The sequence below is a fragment of the Seriola aureovittata genome, chromosome 7 (genome assembly GCF_021018895.1).
Source record: "Seriola aureovittata isolate HTS-2021-v1 ecotype China chromosome 7, ASM2101889v1, whole genome shotgun sequence".
NCBI classification, from domain to species: domain Eukaryota; kingdom Metazoa; phylum Chordata; class Actinopteri; order Carangiformes; family Carangidae; genus Seriola; species Seriola aureovittata.
In genome coordinates, this window is record NC_079370.1 from 20,157,107 (window position 1) to 20,178,069 (window position 20,963).

Genomic DNA, 20,963 nt, shown 5'->3' on the forward strand with positions numbered 1-20,963 from the left:
GTTAAATAAATGTGGTGAAGTACAATTTCCCTGTGGAATGTAGTGGAGTATTCATAGTAGTAGTATTCAGTAGTATTAGTGAGTATCATGATTGGAAATACTCAAGTAAAGTACAGGTACCTCAAAGTGAAGTACAGTACTTGAGTAAGTGTACTTTCCATCACTGGTCACAGTAGAGACAGTTACATAACTGCCCTCCAAGCTTTTTAACTTTGAAACACGTGCTTTCCTAACGGGGTTATCATGTCACACCCCTTCAGAATTAATTTCCTCGGTGTCTTCTGTCCCTGCGTTTTTCCATGACTTGAAGTTTTGTTACCTCTGCGCTCCTCTCCAGCACATTTTGCAACGCTTCAGTTGATAAACAAAGCCACGTGTTGCAGGGAAGTTTCCAAAGTGGGCGGACCTCATGTATTTCCGGGTTCTGAGTTAGAAGATATAAGAAGAGCTGCGCAATGACAACAGTAGAGCAGAAACACGTCCAGCCCAGAGCGTTTTCAAGAAGGGATACACAGTAACCCAAGCAGGGACTATTTCCTGATATTTTTTTTAGATTTATTTAACTCCACGACATCGAGTGAGGATGCCGTTCCTCGGACAGGACTGGAGGTCACCGGGTCAGAGTTGGGTTAAAACCGAGGAGGGATGGAAAAAGACAACAACAGACGACAGAAACAACAACGTCTCCGTGGAGAGGTTGGTCTTATTAAACAACTCCTGACATATGGCTCTGTTTCTCCAAAACAACACTTTTTGAAATTGCGCAACAGTTGGATGCGCCATCACTTCTTTAGTTAGAGAAAGATGGAGGGATGAAGGAGGGGGAGATACTTTGAAGAAAGTCCAAACAGCATTATGAACAAAGGCAGGGGGGACAGACAGACAGACAGACAGACAGCAGGCCGGCACCTTCATGTTTTTTCCATCTCACTGAGCCCAGTGTCTTTGTTTTTACTTGGGGCCATGTTCCTTTTCCAGGCTAATCACTGAGCTATTAATAACCTCACAACAAGTGAGTGGATTAACAAACGTCTGTTGAGTGAGTACTACTTTACATAATGATTGCACACACACACACACACACACACACACACACACACACAGAGTAACATGGCCTAAGGTTGCAGATAAAACACATGTATAACAGATACAGTTAGAAATATTGATGGTACCTTTGTTTTGATGCTAGTGAGTGTTGTCTATGCGGAAGAATGCGGCTCATGTAACTGAAAAAGCTGGACATAAAGTCTGCACTGTGTACTGAGATGAAGTGGGCAAATGGTGCCTTTTAATGAAATATGTGTCCTTGTGTTTTTTCAGCTTCTGCAAAGCCGAGCAGGAGGAATGTTTCAACAAGGAGAACTTGCTGCTTTCTCTCAGCTACGACATGGCTGCCAAGAAGAGGAAGAAAGACCTAATGAACAACAACACCAAGGTCCCCTGTGAGTCACACTCGAAGAGACACACAGTCTGACTTTTTCTATAAATATACTAAGGATAACACTTAGTGTGTGGGTTTATAAATCATTTGATAATATACCAAAGTTGGGTTCTGGATCAGGAATATTAGCAGGAGAGACTCATGAGGATGTTATGTAACATTCACGAGGGGAGCACTTCCTAATAATAAGGTTTATTATTAATTATCATTTCATAAATTCATTTTTGATAACTGCACTCAGTCTGGAGTGGTATCTTATTTGTGATGTCTGCGTGTATTTGTCACAGTGCTCATGAGCTGCTTAATGAGGGCAGGCCACTAATATAAACATTCTGCTTTCTCCCAGATTTCCACAGGGAAAAGTGGATTTATGTTCATAAAGGAAGCACCAAGGAGGTAACAAACAAACTCATTTAGTTTCACATCAACTTTTCATATCATCTTTGCTAATGTAAACATGCAGAGAAAACTCTATACTCGCGCTTCAGATCGCTATCTAATACCTTGATAATTAAATTCTCCCAGCGCCATGGATATTGTACACTGGGAGAGGCCTTCAACCGCTTAGATTTCTGCAGCGCCATCAAGGATACAAGGAGATTTAATTACATCGTGAGAGTGAGTCCTTATCCCTTCCTTTTCTTCCAGTCTCTGTGTTTGTCTGCCTGTGTGGGTTTTAAATGGATGTTTTTGTCAGTGGCACAGAAGGGTTAAGGTTAAGAGGGTGTGTAGGCTTCTGCTTCACTCTTATCAATGCTGTGCAGACAAGGGTCTCTCAGTGGTAATGATACTGACCCAGGGAGTGTATGTATGTGCTTGTGGTAGACTAAAACTGTGATAGCATAACATTTTTCTGTAAGAGGGTTGCTAAAGCCATTTGGCATCCCTAAACCAATCCTGTATTGAAGACAAATTCCTATATACCACTTTACTAGTTTAAGAATTTTATAAACTCTATGTCTGCAGTGTAAAACGGATGCACTGAGTTTTCAAATTTCACATTGTATGTAGCATTTTCACTTGGGATGCCAAATAACGTGACGAAAAATGTCCACTCAAGGGGAGATGTGTCATAATCCTTGATCATGATATCATTAAGAGTGATGTAATTACATTATGGGATGTCAATAGAAAATGATTCAGTTTAAATTCAGAGCTTTTACCTTGCACATCAAAATGTCACTGCATTATACTGATCTATATACTGAACACCGGCTCTCCCACATGTGCTCCCATGTGAGCTGCGTGTGCCCATGTCCTCCTGTACTGTTGGAGGTGAGGATGGGGGGGGGGGGGGTTGGCAGTCAGGGGGGTTGAGTAGGGGTGACAGTTGTGCGGTGAGGTGCGACCACCTGACGGGTTTATGAAACCAGACCCGGTGGTTGTCAGGTGATTTAGACCCCAAAACACAAACATAGACAGACTTGCCTCTGCCAGACTTAAGCTTCTTCCTTTTGTGTTGTCTCCTAGTCTGTCTCACTTTCCTGCTTTCCTATTGAAGTGCGAACTTAATGAATGTTGTGGGATGAGAAACCAGTTCAGGCTTGGTCAGGAGGAGACGAGGTAACTTTCCATTTTGGCAGGACAGTGAGATTACAGCGGATCATGTTTTATGAGTGTTTTGTTGTTTTTATGTACAGCCATGAACCCATAAACACAGGTTTAGTATATCAAGTTCCTGAGATATCAGAATGCAAAACAATCTGATATTCTACAAGTGATCAAACTTTTTAATCTCTTTTCACTTTAACTTTCCACATGTAGTTCGCCATTTGCTAGAGCCTCTGTTGGAGTTTTGGATTACCCTTTCATTGCAGGCCCCAGCTAACAAGTGCAGTGTAGTGTGCTAAGACCAAAGAACAATATGGCTGTGTAACATTAGCGTCTGGTCTGGACATGGTGTCCTAGGTCCCTGCTCTTCACTGGTTGTGTCTGATGTTATTTGTAGGTTCGTTTAACTCTGTCTCCGTTACACAGATCAGGTTCTTCCACAAAGAGACAACAAGTGGTCCTCTCTCGCTTTCTTGGAGCAGACAAATGGAGGTTATTTCAAGGAGACAGAAACCTTTAAAGTGAACTTGTTTTAGCAGGGGCCATCTTATCTTCCAATACTGTCTGTGTGTTTGTGGAAAAAAAGTGTGAGCCGCGGTGCCAAGCTATGGAGTGCAGTTTAGCGAACAGCGGGGGCTAAAAGTAGATACGGAAATGCACATTGTTCTGCCCGGCTGCTCTACAAAGAGAGGAGCACTTGATGAGCTGCTAAAAGAAGCAGGGCATGGGATTAGCTTTTAGGAACGGAGCTGGAAAGAATGAAAAACGGGAGCCAGGAGGGAGAAAAGAAGCTTAAAGTTGGTAAAAACGGACTGGGAGGTAGAGGATGTGGGAGAGAAGTAATTTATTCCAAAGCTGGGTATTATTAAGATCCTCAAACTCATCACCGTTTTATTTAGGATATGGCTGAATGCTGCTTGCAGTAGGTGCCATTTGTAGTAATGAAGTTGCATTTCATAGTTTACCTAAAAGCACCCCAATATGTTGATGTTGGTATGATGACAAAGGTCAGGAGCTTCAGTCAGAGTTGAGTTTCTCCATGATGTCACAGCATCTGTTACATGCCAGACATGCCACCCTCGAACCCGCCGTTTGTCGGCTAGCCAGTGGCAACAAGCGCGCAGACATACACGTAAACACACGAGCTTGTTTGCATGGACACACAAGTGCACACACTCTCGTGTCAAATGATTCAGCTAATTCACATGACAGGAGTATCAGGAGTCAAATGATTAAAAGCTTGTTTGTGGAGGCTGATGTTGTTGACGGCCTGGGCTGCTTTCCAACACCTTTCCAGTCGCTTCTTACCCCTGACGAGACTCTGATCAAGAAATATCAGAGGCAAGAATGTTGTTGGATCCAGCTTCAGTTGAGAGTAAAGACCAGGTGGAACCGCTCCAAATTTGTTCTAGACAGCATTTATTGTTAGGAGCGCAAGTGCCTTTGTAAGAATGCAGCATAACAAACATTAAGTAATGAGGCAATGGAACAGAGAGTCTCAGCAGCTGACAGGATGAAAATTTATGTTGTATTTCTTTCTTTCTGTCTGTTTTCTTTCTCTGCTCCAGCTTCTGGAGCTTATCGCCACGTCCCAGCTCCCCTCGCTCAGCGGAGTGGCGCAGAAAAATTACATGAATATTCTGGAGAGGGTGGTACAGAAAGGTGAGACCTGTCGCTCTTCTCTCAAGTCACTCAACTAGTTTGCCTCAGAGTTCAAACAAACAATTCACCCCTGAATCTATTTCATTTTCTTTTTTGGTCAGTTCAGGTATATTAGACTCTTTCTTTGTAATGGTTATAAACAAAAACACATGTAGAGCAAACATGAAACCTTCCTGCTTTGTTGTTTGCACCAGTAGGTGAGGAAATGAGCCCTGACAACATCTAAAGAAGGCAGAGGAGTGAATCTAGTGCTCTAATGGCACAGAGAAAAACACTGACAGTCACCAGATCCCTCTGTAAGCCACAGTGTAAACTAAATGTTCCCTCTGATAAACACAGATTCAGGTTGTTTAGGTGGCGTTATGGAACCTGTTGGCCAAATATTATGATCATCTCACGAGGAGAGAACAGCAATTCCAAAACATTTAGTTTAACATTATGATTTTTGATGATTCACAATAAATATTTTACTGTTTGGCTGTTGGCCTGTTTGTTACTAATCTTTCTGTGACACTCGGAGGGTTTAAGACCTCACTTTTGGTCATAATTGGAAGTAATGATTTGAGCTCAATGAATAGCTTCTGATTTCCTCCTACAGTCCTCGTTGACCAGCAGAACGTCCGTCCCATCAAAGAGCTGCTGCAAGCGCTGTACGTCTCGCTGTGTGGTCTCGTTCAGGACATGGGCAAGTCTGTCCTGGTGGGGAACATCAACATCTGGGTGCACCGCATGGAGAACATCCTGCAGTGGCAGCAGCAGCTGGACAGCATCCAGATCAACAGGGTAGGGCTGTACCCAAAATGCAGGACCACGAGCTGAACTCAAAAGTGCTCAAATTTTGTCAAATTTTAGGGATTTAAAGAAAGCGTTAAAATATAATTTCATTTATATTCCACCTCCTGTTTCCTGCAGCCCACATCCACAGGCATGACCCTCACTGACCTGCCCGCAAGCCTGCAGCTCAACATCATGCAGCGTCTGTCGGACGGCAGGGACCTGGTCAGCCTGGGCCAAGTGTGTCCCGATCTGGGCGCCCTCTCTGAGGACCGGCTGCTGTGGAAAAGGCTCTGCCAGTACCACTTCACAGACAGACAGGCATGTAGAAATGAATGGGTAATCTCTAAGCATGTATAGAATGAGAATATTGCACACACACACACACACACACACACACACACACACACACAGAGGTTAGTTGTCCTCAACCATGTCACTGCTTCAGCTGAACTACTTGATACCTGAGACAGTTAAAATAAAAGAGTCATCTTCTTGACATACATGCCATTAAAATCTCTCTGCAAGGAGGTCAAGCATCTCTGATAAACTTGACTTGCTACTGGAAAACAGGGGGCTGCGGGGGGGGGGGGGGGGGGTGCATACTCACACTGCAGTAACTTTTCACCATGTGAGAAAGCATGCATTTGATCAGTGAGTGAGACGGTCTCAATCTATAAGGTAAAGTAGGTTACAATAAAGTTTCCTACCGGTCCATCCATTAAGGCTACCAAAATCTGTGTTTGTGGAGTAGCAAATGTGGTGCAAAAGAAATTCTGAAGAAAGCTGACATTAAAGTGGATATTTCAAAGTATTTCTCTGTGTTTGGGTCATGTCTTAAAGTCTGTTTTCCTCTTCTTCAGATCCGAAAGCGCCTGATAGTGTCAGATAAAGGTCACCTGGAGTGGAAGAAGATGTACTTTAAGCTGAGCCGCTGCTATCCTCACAGAGAACAATACAGTGACACCCTGCACTTCTGCACACACTGCCACATCCTTTTCTGGAAGGTAGTATATGTTTTTTGTCTCTTTCATTTTGCACTTGATCAAAGTGGATATGAAAGTAAAATGTCACTGTTTGTAAAGCTGAAGATAAAAAGGAAAAACACTAGACTTTAATATCGACGGTTGTGTTTCTTTCTCTGTTTTTGCAGGACACAAACCATCCCTGCACAGCCAACAACCCCGAAAGTTGCACCATGTCCCTCTCCCCTCAAGACTTTATCAACCTTTTCAACTTCTGATTCCACGCAAATCCAGATGAACTGACTGTACATACTGTACATAGAAGTGTACAATGTTGTTTTTGTTTATGGCACAATCAATTTTTGGATGTATATTTAGTCGAGGTTTGACTGGAGGGGGGCTCAGCGGGACAATTATGCAATCAGGATTCTTTTGGAAGAGTACACAGGCTGCTGGCAGGTTTCACTGTTGAAAGCGAGTGAATGTGACAGAGAGAAAAAGAGATGTTGGAGCCGTTGTGTTGTTGATGTAGGAGAGAGCAGAGGAGAAAGGGAACACTCAGCTGTCAGAGTTTAGTCTTAGTTTAATGTGGTTTTTGAAAAGACACCTCCAAATTAACACTTTTTATTTTTACCTTAGCTGCGTGCACTTGTTTTTCCCAATTTGGAAAATTAGATTTGATTTCTGGTTTTCAAACCTTGTAACTGTTATTTTCAACACGAGAAATAGGAAGATGATTTGATTTGTTTAAAATTGTGATTTGTTCAGTATGACATTACAAAGCCTGCTCACATGGGGTATGACAGTGTGTTTGACGTTCAGATGAGATTAGCAGTAATATTCAGTTTGGCACTGGGATGAGAGGAGAAAATCTTGATTTGCTGCACTACCTAGGAGATAATGAATGTAGGAAAGGGAGTCGGTAATTAATCATAAGACTGAGTGATGATTCTTTGATATGTTAACACACCACGATATGTTTTCTATTTTGTTTTGTTCTTTTTCACTTTTATATGGATTTGATATGTTTTGTTTTTTTTATTAATTGTGTGTTCGTGTTCTGCTGCGGCTGCAACAGCAACAGCACCTGAGTGCAGTATTACCAAAGATTGTAATCACAGCCACTATTACAATGGTGTGTGCCTTATTGTGAAACTTGAAACTGGTACAGCTTAATCCTTGTTTGTAATATTTTCAGATCCTGATGCTGTTTTCTTTTTGTTTTTTTTTTTTGTTTTTTTTTTTAACATCATCACCAAGAGTGGTATTTAAGATCTGAGGCTCTGGTACCAAAGTCTGAAACATCGTATTTTTCTGTAGCCTCCTGCATGACTTTTTTTTTTTTTTAAACACACAACTGATTGTGTTTTTGTATTTATTTATTGAGATTCTGGCAAGTGGCTCAGCTTGCACTATTGGGTTTGAAGAAAGGCAGTGTGACCCAGATTTTCCACTATCACTGCTTAGACAGTGAGGAATGATGTACATGCTATGCAATGCGTTTTGTTTATGTTCTGTTGAATAAATAAACAAAAATAACCATACATGTAGCCTTAATTAGATTTTTCTCAGCTCAACTCAAATGGGCCTCCTGCTGGAGGTGAACGGGAACAGCCCTTTTGTTCTCCTGTTGCTAACAGCAAATGTGTGCTCTCTGCTGGACAAATGATGAACTGCAACGTAGTGATTAAACAATTTAGAAAAAAGGTGCCTCGCATCATCAGGACAACAAACTGTCTGTGAGAGATGATGTTTTCTCTGCCTCTGAGTTTCCATCACTATTCACACCTGAGTGTTTCTTACTGGAGCAGAAAAATGAAACTACACTTAGATGATGAAAGATTGAGCTGAGACTCAAAAAAAAACAAAGGGAATTCTTAACAGGAAAGCATCTCAGCCTACTCGAACAATGGTTGGGGAAATGCTGAAGGCACTAAGTAACTATGAGAGCAAGCAGATCTCTCCAGTGTCTTTTCACTAAAAGGACCCTGGGATATTAGTCTTAATTAAGCAGGCCTGCTGTATAATAACACAAGGGTTATTAGACAGTGAACAACAACAAACAGTGTTCACGTCATCAATTTCTAAAATGAAATTTTCTCAAACAATTGTTTTAATTGTTGCAGTAGGACAACAGTTGAAGTTAAAACAGAATTTAAAAAGCAAATGAAACATTTTTACATGACACTGACAATATAAACAATGTAATGATTCACTGCTTGTTATGCAATGTATTTAAATAAATAATATTTATACAAATATTATGTAAATATTATTCATTTTGACCAAGAAAAATGAATTAGCACGTAAGTCAAGGTGTGCATCTTCCACTGCAGCATTGAGTACAGTACTGGCCTGCTCCTCAGGGGCAAACAGGTAGTGTTACGCAATAGTTCGACATTAGGAAGCATGATGCGTAGGACTGGCATAGACATAACACTGCCAAAGCAATAATACACAGGCATCGATTTAAGGCCGTACGAATAGGTAATTCTGCCCACAGAGAGAGTCCATCCATGATTTTACTACACTGGCATCTTCATCTTCCTCATTAGTCCAATTACCAATCTGCTGGCTTAAGGCGATACTACCTATCAATTTTACATCAAAAAGGTGCCGGTGTATTGATGCTTTGACAGCAAAAACACAAGGCAATATTAATGGTACATTCCCATCTTTTTTCTGATATAAACAATATAATTTCTTTTTAGATAATTAGAGCTAGCTGCCTGGCTAACTAGCTACCACACTGCCCATTTTTCTTTAATACCACCCCCCCTTCCTTTTGTACTACTATCATGCAAACATATCATCTACAGTTTGTGCCTCTTGAAACACATAATAAGCACCAGTATCAACTCTGACCTTAACTGCTAGTATTGGAGTCTCCAGTGTGTGACATTACAGATGAATTACATCAGGAAAAATAAAGTTATGAAGTTTGTTGCATATCATATTGTTTTCAAAAGATTGTGCGTGTCTCCCTCTTGCATCCTTCCTTGAGTATCTTTTTAAACTGAAGCTATGACATGAGATCAAAGTATATGTGGAGTTGTAATATAATATTCAAACCAGTGGAGTTTGGTATGCTCATAAATGACATGATAAAACCATGTGGCGATTCAGCAGGAGAGTATGTTCAACACAATGCCTTAATTAGAACTGTTAATGGGTTAATGAGCCTTCAAATTCGACTATAACACGCTTTCGCTCCTTTTAACCATTCAGCTTTGGCAACATTTCACCGTCTGTCTGAGCTTCCAGTGCATGAAGTCTAGAGGTGAGAGAGGGAGGCTGTGGGGGTGAAAATCCACATCACCTCCCTCACAGTTCAAGTCCCAACTGCAGAGGATCCCGAGATGCTGAAGTTCCCCGGTGGTTTATGAGGTGTAGCCGGGGAAAGTCGTCGAGACCGTGGAACTGCAGCCCTGTGGTGGCAAACATATGAGCGCTGAGCATCGTGTGACACGTACACTAACGTAACACTTCTTGTTGCAGCTTTGAGAGTGAGAAAAGTAGCATGCTTGTAATAATCTGGTAAAACTGGAGGACAAAGTTGCAAAGGAAAGCAAAGAATTACCAGAGTTAGTAAATGTCACAGAGAGGTACGTTCTCTCTTTCAGAGTTCTGAATAATCCACTCAATAGCATCCCAGCCCTACAGATTCACAGAGAGATAGAAGATTAAAGAAGAGCCGTACACACAGACAGGTGAACAACTGGCCCTGGAACAGTCCCAGTTAGATGGCATGCAAAGGAATCATCAGCAATACCTTTATCGCTTGAACCAGAATTCAGATTACATGCAAAACATGAAACAACTGTATAAATAGAAATGTGCTGTTGTTATTTTCTCTTACCTTCCTGGCGTTAGCTGACATTCTCCTGGCCATCATCCCTTCCAGGTAACTGCTTAGACTGACTCCCTTGACTGTAATGATGGCCTCCTGGGTCAGGACGGTACTGAGGGGCGAGGGAGGGAGGTGACGAGAGAGGGAACATGAATACTGTATGACATTAATAAACAGTTTAACATTGTGTACTTGCAAGAGCACGATGTCTAGCTCATTCTGTTTCCTGTTTTTGGTGTGTGCACTGTTACATTCTGAAAATAGACTAAGTATGCAGACTAGTAATAGTATGCACGCACTACAGCCAGAAATACTCTCAGAAATGAAATGCAAAGTGAATTAAATTGTACAGTGTACTTACACCTCAGGGTTGTCTGGGTGTGGTCTGTAAAGAAGTCTCTCATCCACTGATATGAGGTTGGTGAGAGTAATCTGGAAGACAAAACAGATTAAGCTTTCCTTCCTTTATCAGTTATTAACAGGACTGGAGCAATAGCTATTACAATGTACTATGTTGGTCCTGTAAATTCTTTTTAATCTGAAATATCCACTTCATAGTCTGAACACTTGTGCAGTTGTTTATGAACATTTTAAGACACTGTTTTACATTATGCTGTATTCTCATTTTGCAGTGTGCACAAACTGTCTGAATACACTGTGTAACCAGTGTTAAGTCAGTGCTGATGGGCTCAGTGCAAACTCACATTTGTTGAACACAACTCCATCTTTTTCTCCTCGGGGTCGACTATGGAGTGTTCCTTCACATAGGTCTGCGTATGGTTGGTCCCTAGTATCTGCAAACACAATAATACACAGTATGTACAGTGAAATCATCCTGAATATAATTTGCTGTGTGTACATGATGAAACTGATTTTACAGGAGCCACTTCTAGGAGCTGTTGATGGTCTCTACAGCACTGACTGTGCTCACTTCAGATGAATGGAGTTAGACTACTTTTAATTCAACTAATGAACTGTTGGAGCCTCATCACGGAGCCTGCAGGCCCTTGAGTATCATTTGGAAACTCAGATCTTTATCTTCTCCATGTATACATGCACCTGTGTGCCTCTGAGCATGCATGCATGTGTACGTCTATACATCTAAAGTGTGTGTCTGTGTGTTGATGACTGACCGCTCGTACGATCCCCGGTAGGCCCCACTCTGTGCTCAGGAGTCTGTGGCTGTGCAAACGTCCCTCAGCGTCCAGGCCGCGGTCCAGCACGTCAACCCCGACCACGTTAGGGTTCATGGGGTTGGGGTACTTCCTCATGGCAGCCTTGATCACTGTCTCCCACGGGTAACTGCACACAAACCAGCACAAAATACTATGAATGGAAAGAAACATATACACTGACAAAGATGTTATAGGTGTCATCATCTCCTTATGAAATGAAGTGCACATGGTTGTTGAAGTCAGGGTCTAATCAAGCAAACAAACTTCCCTGTAGAGTTTCTCTACCACATTGGTTGATGGGTTTGTTCTGGGGTTTACTGATATAAGACACCTGACAGTTCACTGACTCCTGGTGTTAAATGCTCATAGTGACTCACCATCACTCGGTGGAATCATAATAAAGAATATGTGGAATTTATTGGCCACAATCATAAAGTCATACGCGTCAGAGTTTTATGCTCCAGTTTAAACTCAGATAACAAGGTCGACCTAGCCTGCAACTACAGACCAGTTCACCCTGCGTTACCAATCATTGCAACAATAATGACCAGTGTGACCGACCTGAAAACATGTTCCGTGCTCCAAATCTTCATTTTTTTTCCCCAAAACACAATCTTGACCTTTTCGCTGAAAACCCCTCCGTCGTCCGAAACTATAACTCACCGGACCATTGTCTTATGAGGAACTAGCTGCACTGATCAGAGAGCAGGGCCTGTGATGGAAGCTCACGACCATCAGTGAAGTGAGTCCCAGGAACGCTTTATTTCAACCTCGCGTAAGCACTGCGCCAAATGCTCTGACTGACCCGACAGTGTCGCAGGACTAAGAGACAGAAAACTTATGGTCTATGGTTTGCAATAACAAATAGCTCGTATATGCAAAGGACAAGAGGGAAGCCGGTGCAACCGCGGAGCCACCGAGCGTCTAGTTAGACGGAGTGAGACACAGGATTGTAGTCAGGAATTTCAAAATAAAATTCTTTTGATAACCCGTCATGATAGCGGATTATGTTTTATCGACATCACCTCAGCTTTATCCTGCCAGATGTTGTTTTAGAAACATTATACAGAACGAGGCGATTACAAAAACATTAAGAAGTGGCTTGCCCTGTGCAATACAAATAGTTTCAGTCACACTTTTGAATAGCTGGGGATCAAAATAACTTTAATAATACACAATACTAATAAAGAAATCCACTGACATTTGGTCAGTCATTTCATAGTTTTCCTTCATTACTATCCATTAGCCACTTTTATCATAAGACCTTGCAGCGGTGTGATGCAATAGACTATGTTATCGTGTATCTCTTTTACAGCGAAACGGACTCACTTTTGATGTGTTAATTCCACTAGGAACTTTTCTGCAACCAACAGTTATTTTTGTCGACAAAGTTAGACAGTTTAATTTTGAAGGTAAAGCCACTGCTTTTTCCGTCTTACTCTGGTTGCGTCCTGCTGACTTGACGAAACTGATGTAGACCTGCTGCTGCAGCTGCTGCCTCCATTTGTACGCATGCGCATAGCATCTTTCCATCTTTCCCGACAAGTGGCACCTACAGGAGTGGAGCTGCATCAAGCTGCACAGAGACAGTCAGCATCAGACAGGATATACAGTAATAAACATTTCAAATAAAAGCGTGAAGTGCAACTAAAAATACAAAACATATAGGCTACATTATGAAGGCTATGATTATGTAGCTGTGAAATTCAACATTTTCTAGGATATTTTCAAATTTTTACCCTAAGGACATAAAAAAAAAAAACTGTCGACGTTTTATTGTGAAAGTCTCACCGGAAGTGGATTGTGAATTCTGGCCGTCTTGACGCTGGTGCTGTGGAGATCGGAGGAGAAAATCATTGAAGCGGACGCGCAGCGGAGGCTAGTGAGGTCTCTGAACGGGAAATTCATGCCATCGCCGTATAGGCTACTCAACAGCCCGTTTATTTCACTGTGGACACGAAACAATTAATCAGATCATAGAAAACGCGACCAGCTGATTACAAGGCGGAGTAACGCACACTTCATGGCCTTGCAGTGAATGTCATAAAAGAGGGATTTTTTTAAGCACCGGCACGGTAAGGTAACAAGCATCTTCATTCGCACGGAGCAGAGGGCGAGACCAATGTATGATGGTCTGCTGTGTGTTTGCTGTGTGCAGCCTTGATTTCGACTCTGTTGTGGACAGTAATCGTCTTGTTTATCTAAGATGGAAACAGCTCAGAGGTTCTGAAAAATCATATTGGTTATAGGACTGCATGCAGCCTACTTGAAGGCCGGACTGCATGCCGCAGAATGCAGAAATGTTATACGGTGAAAAGCTTGAATTATACATATATTAGGCCAAGCCTCTAAATATACAACATCATTTTAAATGTGTATTTTAATCTGTTCTGAATGGTTTATTCTCAGAGCAGGTTATAGGTACGGAGAGCGCGTGCAGGGCTATGGCAGATGCTGCAGCAGCGCTTGATCCGCTTCAGGCTGGAGATGGAGAGAGGGAGAGGGGTGGGGGGGGCGTCATCTTTTTAGGATCATTGAATCACTGTGTGTCTGACCGAGCTCTCCGCTACTTATCAGCCGATGCGTCAGTCTGGCTCTATAGGAGATGGCCCATTTCAATGTAAAAGTGGGGCACGAGGCAATCCCTCTCATTATTAAGTGCCAACGCCAGGTCGGCCGGTGGTCGCGCTGAAGCCAAAAATCTGCTGACACATGCGCTCTGCCGGCTGGTGCTCCCAGCCTTTGTGCGCAATGAAACCTATAGCCCATCTATCAGGGCCTCATGGGTACACACACTCCTGTAGGCTTAGAGCCGGCCTCCTGCTTCCTTTAACGATTCACAGTATTTAAGGTTGAATTATTTCATAATAATTTACAAAATGAAATTATTATTATATTCCAGCTTAAAGAGAAAAGCACAGTTAGAGTTACATTATGAATTATTGATCTCTTGGAGGATGGCACCACTCTGACTCAGTGGAATCAGTTTTATCCATCAAAAGCTGATATTTGAAAGGCCTCTGTTTTCACATCTCTCTTTTTGATTTCAGCTCCACAGCCACAGCCATGGAGATTGTCACACATTTAATAAATGACACCATAGAGTTCTACAAATGGACCCTAACTATTGCAGGTAATATTCTTGTTTTTTTCCTGTCTGTGTCAGAGTCAGTGTAAGAAATCTCTTTTACAAATATGTTGCTTTACAAGTGACCAAACACATTTTCATGTGTGCACTTGTAAACAGCATATATACATCTACAGGTATGTTGTCTGTAATGCGTCAGTATAGAATGAGTCAGTAAAGGATGGTGCTTCAGTGGGAATTTATGATAGGATGAGTCAAAGTTGCACCATATAGTTGAAGAATATATTTGTGTCTGTGTGTGTGTGTGTGTGTGTGTGTGTGTGTGTGCCTGCTCATAAAGTGACTTCAAATATATTGCAATATATTGATTTTTTAAATTGGTGTTTTGTCCTGTCGTTCTCCTTCATCTGTACCTCTGCCTTAACTGAGCTGGAATCAGAAGGTGAATGAATGAAGACTGCTGTGGGGATGACTGCACTAGACAATAAACAATACTGTACTGGAGAACTATAATTGACATTCACATTTAAGAGTATCACATGCATCAAACTGCCCTCCAGACAGGTCACCTTGGGACAAAATCCATCATCTGCATTCCTGCTCCACACTTGCTTGACCTGCTCTCCTCTTAAAATAAACTGGCACTGAACCCACACTGTGGCAATATAATACAAACATTAAGAATAGTTATGTAACGCTATGAGAACATGTTTTCCACAGACAAGCGAGTGGAGAAATGGCCTCTGATGGACAACCCCCTGCCCACACTGGCCATCAGCACCTCCTACCTGCTCTTCCTCTGGCTGGGGCCCAAATACATGAAGAACAGAGAGCCCTTCCAGCTCCGCAAAACCCTCATTGTCTACAACTTCAGCATGGTCTTCCTCAACTTCTTCATCTTTAAAGAGGTTAGTTGTAGTTAGGGAATAAGCTGTGTGTCCCGCTGCATGTGTGAAATAGTAGTATAGTCAATCTTATCCCAACCGCAACTATCCGCCCAGCTGAATATGTTACAGTCGCAGTTTCACCCCCTGGGTTTAGACTAAACTTATTACAGTGTATTCAGCCTTCTGCCTGCACTCCACCTCTCTTCCCCTCTGTGTCTCCTCTCACTCTGTGTCTCTGCCTTTGTTCATTTATATCAATCACTCAATAGAGACGTTCTCTTGTCCTCTAGCTGTTTATGGCAGCACGGGCCGCAAGCTACAGTTACATTTGTCAACCGGTGGACTATTCGGACGACCCCAATGAAGTCAGGGTGAGTGTTTGGAGCTGCTGACACTCGCACCTAACTCCACTAACATGTTTCACAGACAGATGGTGATCTTACTTCACTGTAGAGCTCTACTGTACCCAGATGAATAAGAAACTCCTTGTCAGTGTGCCAGTGAAGCTTCACTGTGGTTTCACTCAGTGGTTTTAGAAACACGATCACCCTCCACTCGTTTGGACCCTGGTCCTGTTATCAGAAACACAGCGAGCTGGAGGAGGGTTCGTGGAGGGTGTTCAGTTACACCTTCCTTCCTGTTGCTCCATGACGTAGTTCCACACCACAGAGTCATTTGGTCTCAGGTGACCCTGAGCTTTTGATGTTGCAGAATAGATTAGATGAAGGAAATGCAAATATGTGTGGAATTCAGTTTAATCGATACAACTTTATATTAGATTGAGTCCAAATGAAGTACTGCTCTCCTCTAACTGTCTGTGTTTCCCTGTTTGTGTCTATTTCCTGCCTCCTCCTTTAACATGTTTTATCATGTCCTGTCTGAGACAGGTGGCGGGAGCTCTGTGGTGGTATTTCATCTCTAAAGGCATCGAGTACCTGGACACAGTGTTCTTTATCCTGAGGAAAAAATTCAACCAGGTTACCTTCCTGCATGTCTACCACCACTGCACCATGTTCACGCTCTGGTGGATCGGCATCAAATGGGTGGCAGGGGGACAGTGTGAGTAGCTTGTGCTACAGTGAATGTCAAGACCATGCTTTGTGCTTATTGCTGTCTATAAAATGCTATATTATAAAATCTTGAAATCAAAATTCTCCCAGCCAATTAAATACTAATCACCTACATATAGGCCTACTGTAATTCACACAATTTTCCAAAGTGCATCATAAGTTGTAGTAATGTTAGCATGTTAGCATGTTTCACTAATTTTCACTAAACACAAATTGCAGCTGATGCTGACGTGTCATTAATTTAGCAGGTATTTGTTCATAAATATTAATATAATTAATATAGTATAGTATTATAGATATTGGTCAAAATTGAATGATTTTGACCTGGTGATGATGCTAGATGAAAAGTTGGGACATCGCTACATTTTGTAAAGACATTGATGCCAGTTAAAAAGTCATTAGGATTTATCCTCTTGAACAAAGCGGTGGCCCACTGACCGACATTTCCATCCCTCCAGCCATGTCTACGAATTATTGTTTTTTTAATGGAAAAAGTAGAATAAGAGGTTCAGAGCAAACAGATTTGAGACTTGTGAGATTTGTGTGTTCTAGCTTTACAGTTGGCATGACAATATTAATCTTTGGTTTTATTTTCTTGTATTTGCAGCATTCTTTGGTGCACACATGAATGCAATGATCCATGTCTTGATGTATCTGTATTATGGCCTGGCCTCCTGCGGACCTAAGATCCAAAAGTATCTGTGGTGGAAGAAGTATCTGACCATCATCCAGATGGTAAGACGTTTCCACTGTGGCTAACTTTCCATCACGTATATACATTTACAGTAACACACTGTGGAAGGTTAATCTTACTGAAGTAATGAATCTGTCACGAGCTTGAAAAGCTGTGAAACCACGATGGAAAGATCCATAATGTGACTTTCTCTCTGCGTGTCTCAGATTCAGTTCCACGTCACCATCGGCCACACGGCCCTGTCCCTCTACGTCAACTGCGACTTCCCTCACTGGATGCACTACTCCCTCATCTGCTACGCCATCACCTTCATCATCCTCTTCGGCAACTTCTACTACCAGACCTACCGCCGGCAGCAGCCCAGACGCGACGCCTCCTCCTCCTCCAAAGCAGGCAAGGCCCTCTCTAACGGGACCCTCAATGGGCTCAGCAAGGCAGCCAATGGAGCAGTGGCGATGGGGAGCAAAGAGGAGAAGCCCCAGGAGAACTCTGGGAGGAGAAAGAGGAAAGGAAGAGCTAAAAGAGATTAGAGGAAGAGGAGTGAGAGAGGTTGAGGTGAGGTAGGGCCTTGCTTTGGGTTCTCAGTTGCTAGTGCTAAAAACATGAAAGACTTAATTTGAGGACAATATAGATGAATGGATATGTTAAGGTGTGATGTGTTTATTTAAGCCATGATCTGAGTGTTGTAGATACAATCTGAGACAGGCCTATGTTGAGAGAGGATCGTTGTGTTAGTGAGAGGTGTCAAAGGTCGTGCCTAAGCTGACCGTTATCACAAATAACCCAAAATACAGTAGTGTCTGGTACGGGATAGAACTTAGTATTCCTTCTCTTTATTGTGGTGCCGAGTACTGAAGACATGGCTCAAAAAGAGCGACTTCCAGCGACTAAAAAGCAAGCCTGAAAAGGAAACATCAAACACAGAGTTTAGCAGGCCCGTATGGCATGCTGGGAACGCCACACTCAATGCTCCTGAGCTGCTTGAAAAAGATTATGTACCATCATTATTAGAGATCACTGCTGTACTGAGACAGGAATACACATCATAACACATGCACAAACATGTCAGTTTATATTTGAGCTCATTATTTTTTGTTGTTCACTTTTACTGATATAAAACAGATGATAATGTACAGTATCATGTCATATTTGTCCGCATCTCCTTCAAGCTGTTATTGATGTTACATAAAAGAGATTTAAGTTTACTGTACATGTCTACTGACACCTCTGCAGTTATCCACTTATTTGTGAACATTTCTTTTTATTATTTATTCAGAGTCAAGGACTCTCACTTTTGAGCTGTCATCCATTAGCGCACAGTTACATTCTAAAGAAGGAAAATAAATCGGTGTCCAGAGGTAAGATGTACATAGAAAAAGAAAAAATAGATTTCTAACCCTTTGAGGCCGGGATGAGGTTGTTTCATCGCTGTTTAAAAATGGAATAATCATCAACTGTTGCTCACAGTAGGTTAAGATTTAGATTTTCTATTTCTGTATGCAAGCATAACCCCTTTTATATATACCTACTTGTATGTAATGTGATGAAATATAATGAATACTATCCAGAGAAATGATGAATCTGATGATTATCTCAATGTCTCCCACTTTTGACAGAGAAGCTGGTGGAGTTTTGTCTTTGCAGATGTTTACCTGTCTTTTTATATCCTCTCTGATGTCGTCGTTTGTCTTACTCGCTGGTGAAAATGTTGTGTGCCGAACAAAGAAGCGGTGTGTGGGAATCTGGGTTCCCTTTGTATTTGCGGAGAATTCAGAACAAGCTTATAGCCAGTTTTGATTATAAGTTAACAAAACCTATTTTCTTCCAATATTCAATCAAATATCTTTTTTGTGTCTAAGTTCTCTGGCTCGATCCATTTCCTGAGCTGGCTTGAATGTAAATTTATCAGGGGAAAAATTTGCATTGAAAAAGATTAGAGATGGTTATGAATTCTTTACAAAAAGAGCTGGTGAACCTCTATAGTGACTGTGTATGTTATACCACTATGAAGAATAACTTTGCTCTGCTTGTAGTATATAGAGTATAAATCAATGGTCGGCTCTATAACAGCAAATCCAGCTTTATGTCATCCATCAACCAATGCATTTTGATGTTATTTATTGGTTTGTTCTATTTATTTTATGTAAATACCAGTTTCCATCTAGCTGAGAGTGCTCGTCTGTGTATTTGTGTTCTTTTTGTGTTGTACATATTACATTGTGATATTTTGTACAATGCGCATTTGGGAATGTTCCCAGCTTGTAAGCTTGGACATTTCTACGCCCACATTGCTTCTGTGTGTGAGTTGTTTTTTTTTTTTAAGTATCATAACTTCGAACTCTCTTCAAATTAAATTAAACTGTATGCCTGTTCAAATGTTGGCTGCCTTTTTCACTTGATTTAACTTCATACTTCATACTGTAATAAATGTCATGACTCCTTAACAAGGATATAAATTATTTTACATTCTCTGTGGATCAAGACTGTGTTTTTACATGAATGACATTTGTGGCTTGACCACTATTGATAACAGAAGTGCAGAGTAGGTTTCCAACACTAGAGGGCAACATGGTCTCATTTTAGTAAATGAGCATAGTGGTTATTATTATACAGTAATTATTATACAGTAAGCTCACTGTGTTTCAAACGATTTGAACCGTACACTGTAGTTATGGAAATGACCTCTTCTCAAGAGCTTCATCAAGGTTTATAACATAAAGAGAACAATATTATCATCCAAAGGTTTTAATGGACATCTGTGAAGTTTTCGGGTCAGTTCCTGGTTATCAGTTTGGTATTGTGTTGATATCAAAACTCATTTCCCCCTGGCACTGCCAAGTATGAGGCGGCCTTCACACGCTGTTTCTTTGCCTTTCATTATCTGTAAAATGGGGTGAAACCCAGTGTTGGAAAGTAACTAAGTATAATTACTCAAACGCTCCAAGTCAGTTAAAAGAAATTTAATTGAGTTTTTCTTTTCTGCTACTTTATACTTGGACTCTGACATGGAAATATTATACTTTTCACTCCACAACATTTATCTGGAAAATACCTGGAATATGTTCAATCAATATGACATGATGTATTGTCATAGATTAAACACCTCATTACATACAGAGTTATTCGAATGAGCTTGACCAACTATAAAACACTGCTCACATGTTAATACACAAGCAGTAATAATCAAATAACACAACACATATATAATATTTCAGTACTCTGAAAAGGGACATTTCGCATAATTAGAGCTTTTACTTTTGATACTTGAAGTACATTTAGCTAAGAGTTACGTACAACTATACTTTGTCCTAAATAAGGGATTTTTACTTGTATTGGAGAGTTTTTTTACATTGTGGTATTGCTACTTTAAAAAATCGGAATAATTACAGATTTAGGTGTGAAATTTTCATAGTATTGTTGCAATTCAACCTCATTTTTATGCTTTACAATTCACCATTTTCGTCAGCCTATCAAAAGTGCTAAATTAACAATATCAATGTTACATTTTTAAATCCACTTCAGTCTATTTGTATAGCAAATAAGCACCAAAGGGAAGAGTGCAGGAGTATGAGGGGTGGTTCCAGTACAGGGTGGGGTCATGTCTGTCACATGTTGCTTGTCTGATACACACACAAAAGAAAAACTGTTCCAAAGGTAAATCTCTGGAAACCTGTTTGGTATGCAAAAAGAAAACCTCTCAAAACTGAATCTATAGCACTACTCATCCCTGTCGAATTCTCTTCCCATTTTAACGAGTTCAGACAAAGGTTTCCATGGTAACTGTACACAGCAGCTGTCTGACCCCC

The 20,963-nt window shown here is 41.3% G+C and overlaps 3 protein-coding genes across 5 annotated transcripts; 2 read left to right on the plus strand and 1 right to left on the minus strand.

The window, feature by feature from the left end:
* Positions 1–433: 433 nt before the first annotated feature.
* On the plus strand, positions 434–7,937 carry fbxo32 (F-box protein 32). Its single transcript, XM_056381473.1, has 9 exons — positions 434–696; positions 1,321–1,442; positions 1,788–1,837; positions 1,967–2,059; positions 4,561–4,654; positions 5,253–5,437; positions 5,567–5,749; positions 6,292–6,435; positions 6,582–7,937. Exons 1-9 carry the CDS (start codon positions 584–586, stop codon positions 6,669–6,671), a joined length of 1,074 nt encoding a protein of 357 aa, XP_056237448.1. The 5' UTR covers positions 434–583; the 3' UTR covers positions 6,672–7,937.
* Positions 7,421–12,352, minus strand: prelid3a (PRELI domain containing 3A). 3 transcript variants are annotated; one of them, XM_056381475.1, is made up of 7 exons: positions 12,082–12,352; positions 11,377–11,545; positions 10,948–11,037; positions 10,605–10,675; positions 10,253–10,355; positions 9,974–10,050; positions 7,421–9,821 (listed from the first exon to the last, which is right to left on the minus strand). In XM_056381475.1, the coding sequence occupies exons 1-6, from the start codon at positions 12,087–12,089 to the stop codon at positions 9,979–9,981; spliced, it is 513 nt and encodes a 170-aa protein (XP_056237450.1). In that variant the 5' UTR covers positions 12,090–12,352; the 3' UTR covers positions 7,421–9,821; positions 9,974–9,978. The 3 variants fall into 3 exon arrangements, with proteins under 3 accessions (XP_056237450.1, XP_056237449.1, XP_056237451.1); XM_056381474.1 differs by having other exon boundaries at positions 11,980–12,352; XM_056381476.1 differs by lacking the exon at positions 9,974–10,050 and having other exon boundaries at positions 11,980–12,352.
* Positions 12,353–13,234: 882 nt separating this feature from the next.
* elovl4a (ELOVL fatty acid elongase 4a) lies at positions 13,235–19,626 on the plus strand. The gene is made up of 7 exons (XM_056381726.1): positions 13,235–13,493; positions 14,469–14,551; positions 15,227–15,414; positions 15,684–15,764; positions 16,281–16,452; positions 17,071–17,198; positions 17,364–19,626. Exons 2-7 carry the CDS (start codon positions 14,485–14,487, stop codon positions 17,685–17,687), a joined length of 960 nt encoding a protein of 319 aa, XP_056237701.1. The 5' UTR covers positions 13,235–13,493; positions 14,469–14,484; the 3' UTR covers positions 17,688–19,626.
* The last annotated feature ends 1,337 nt before the right edge of the window (positions 19,627–20,963 follow it).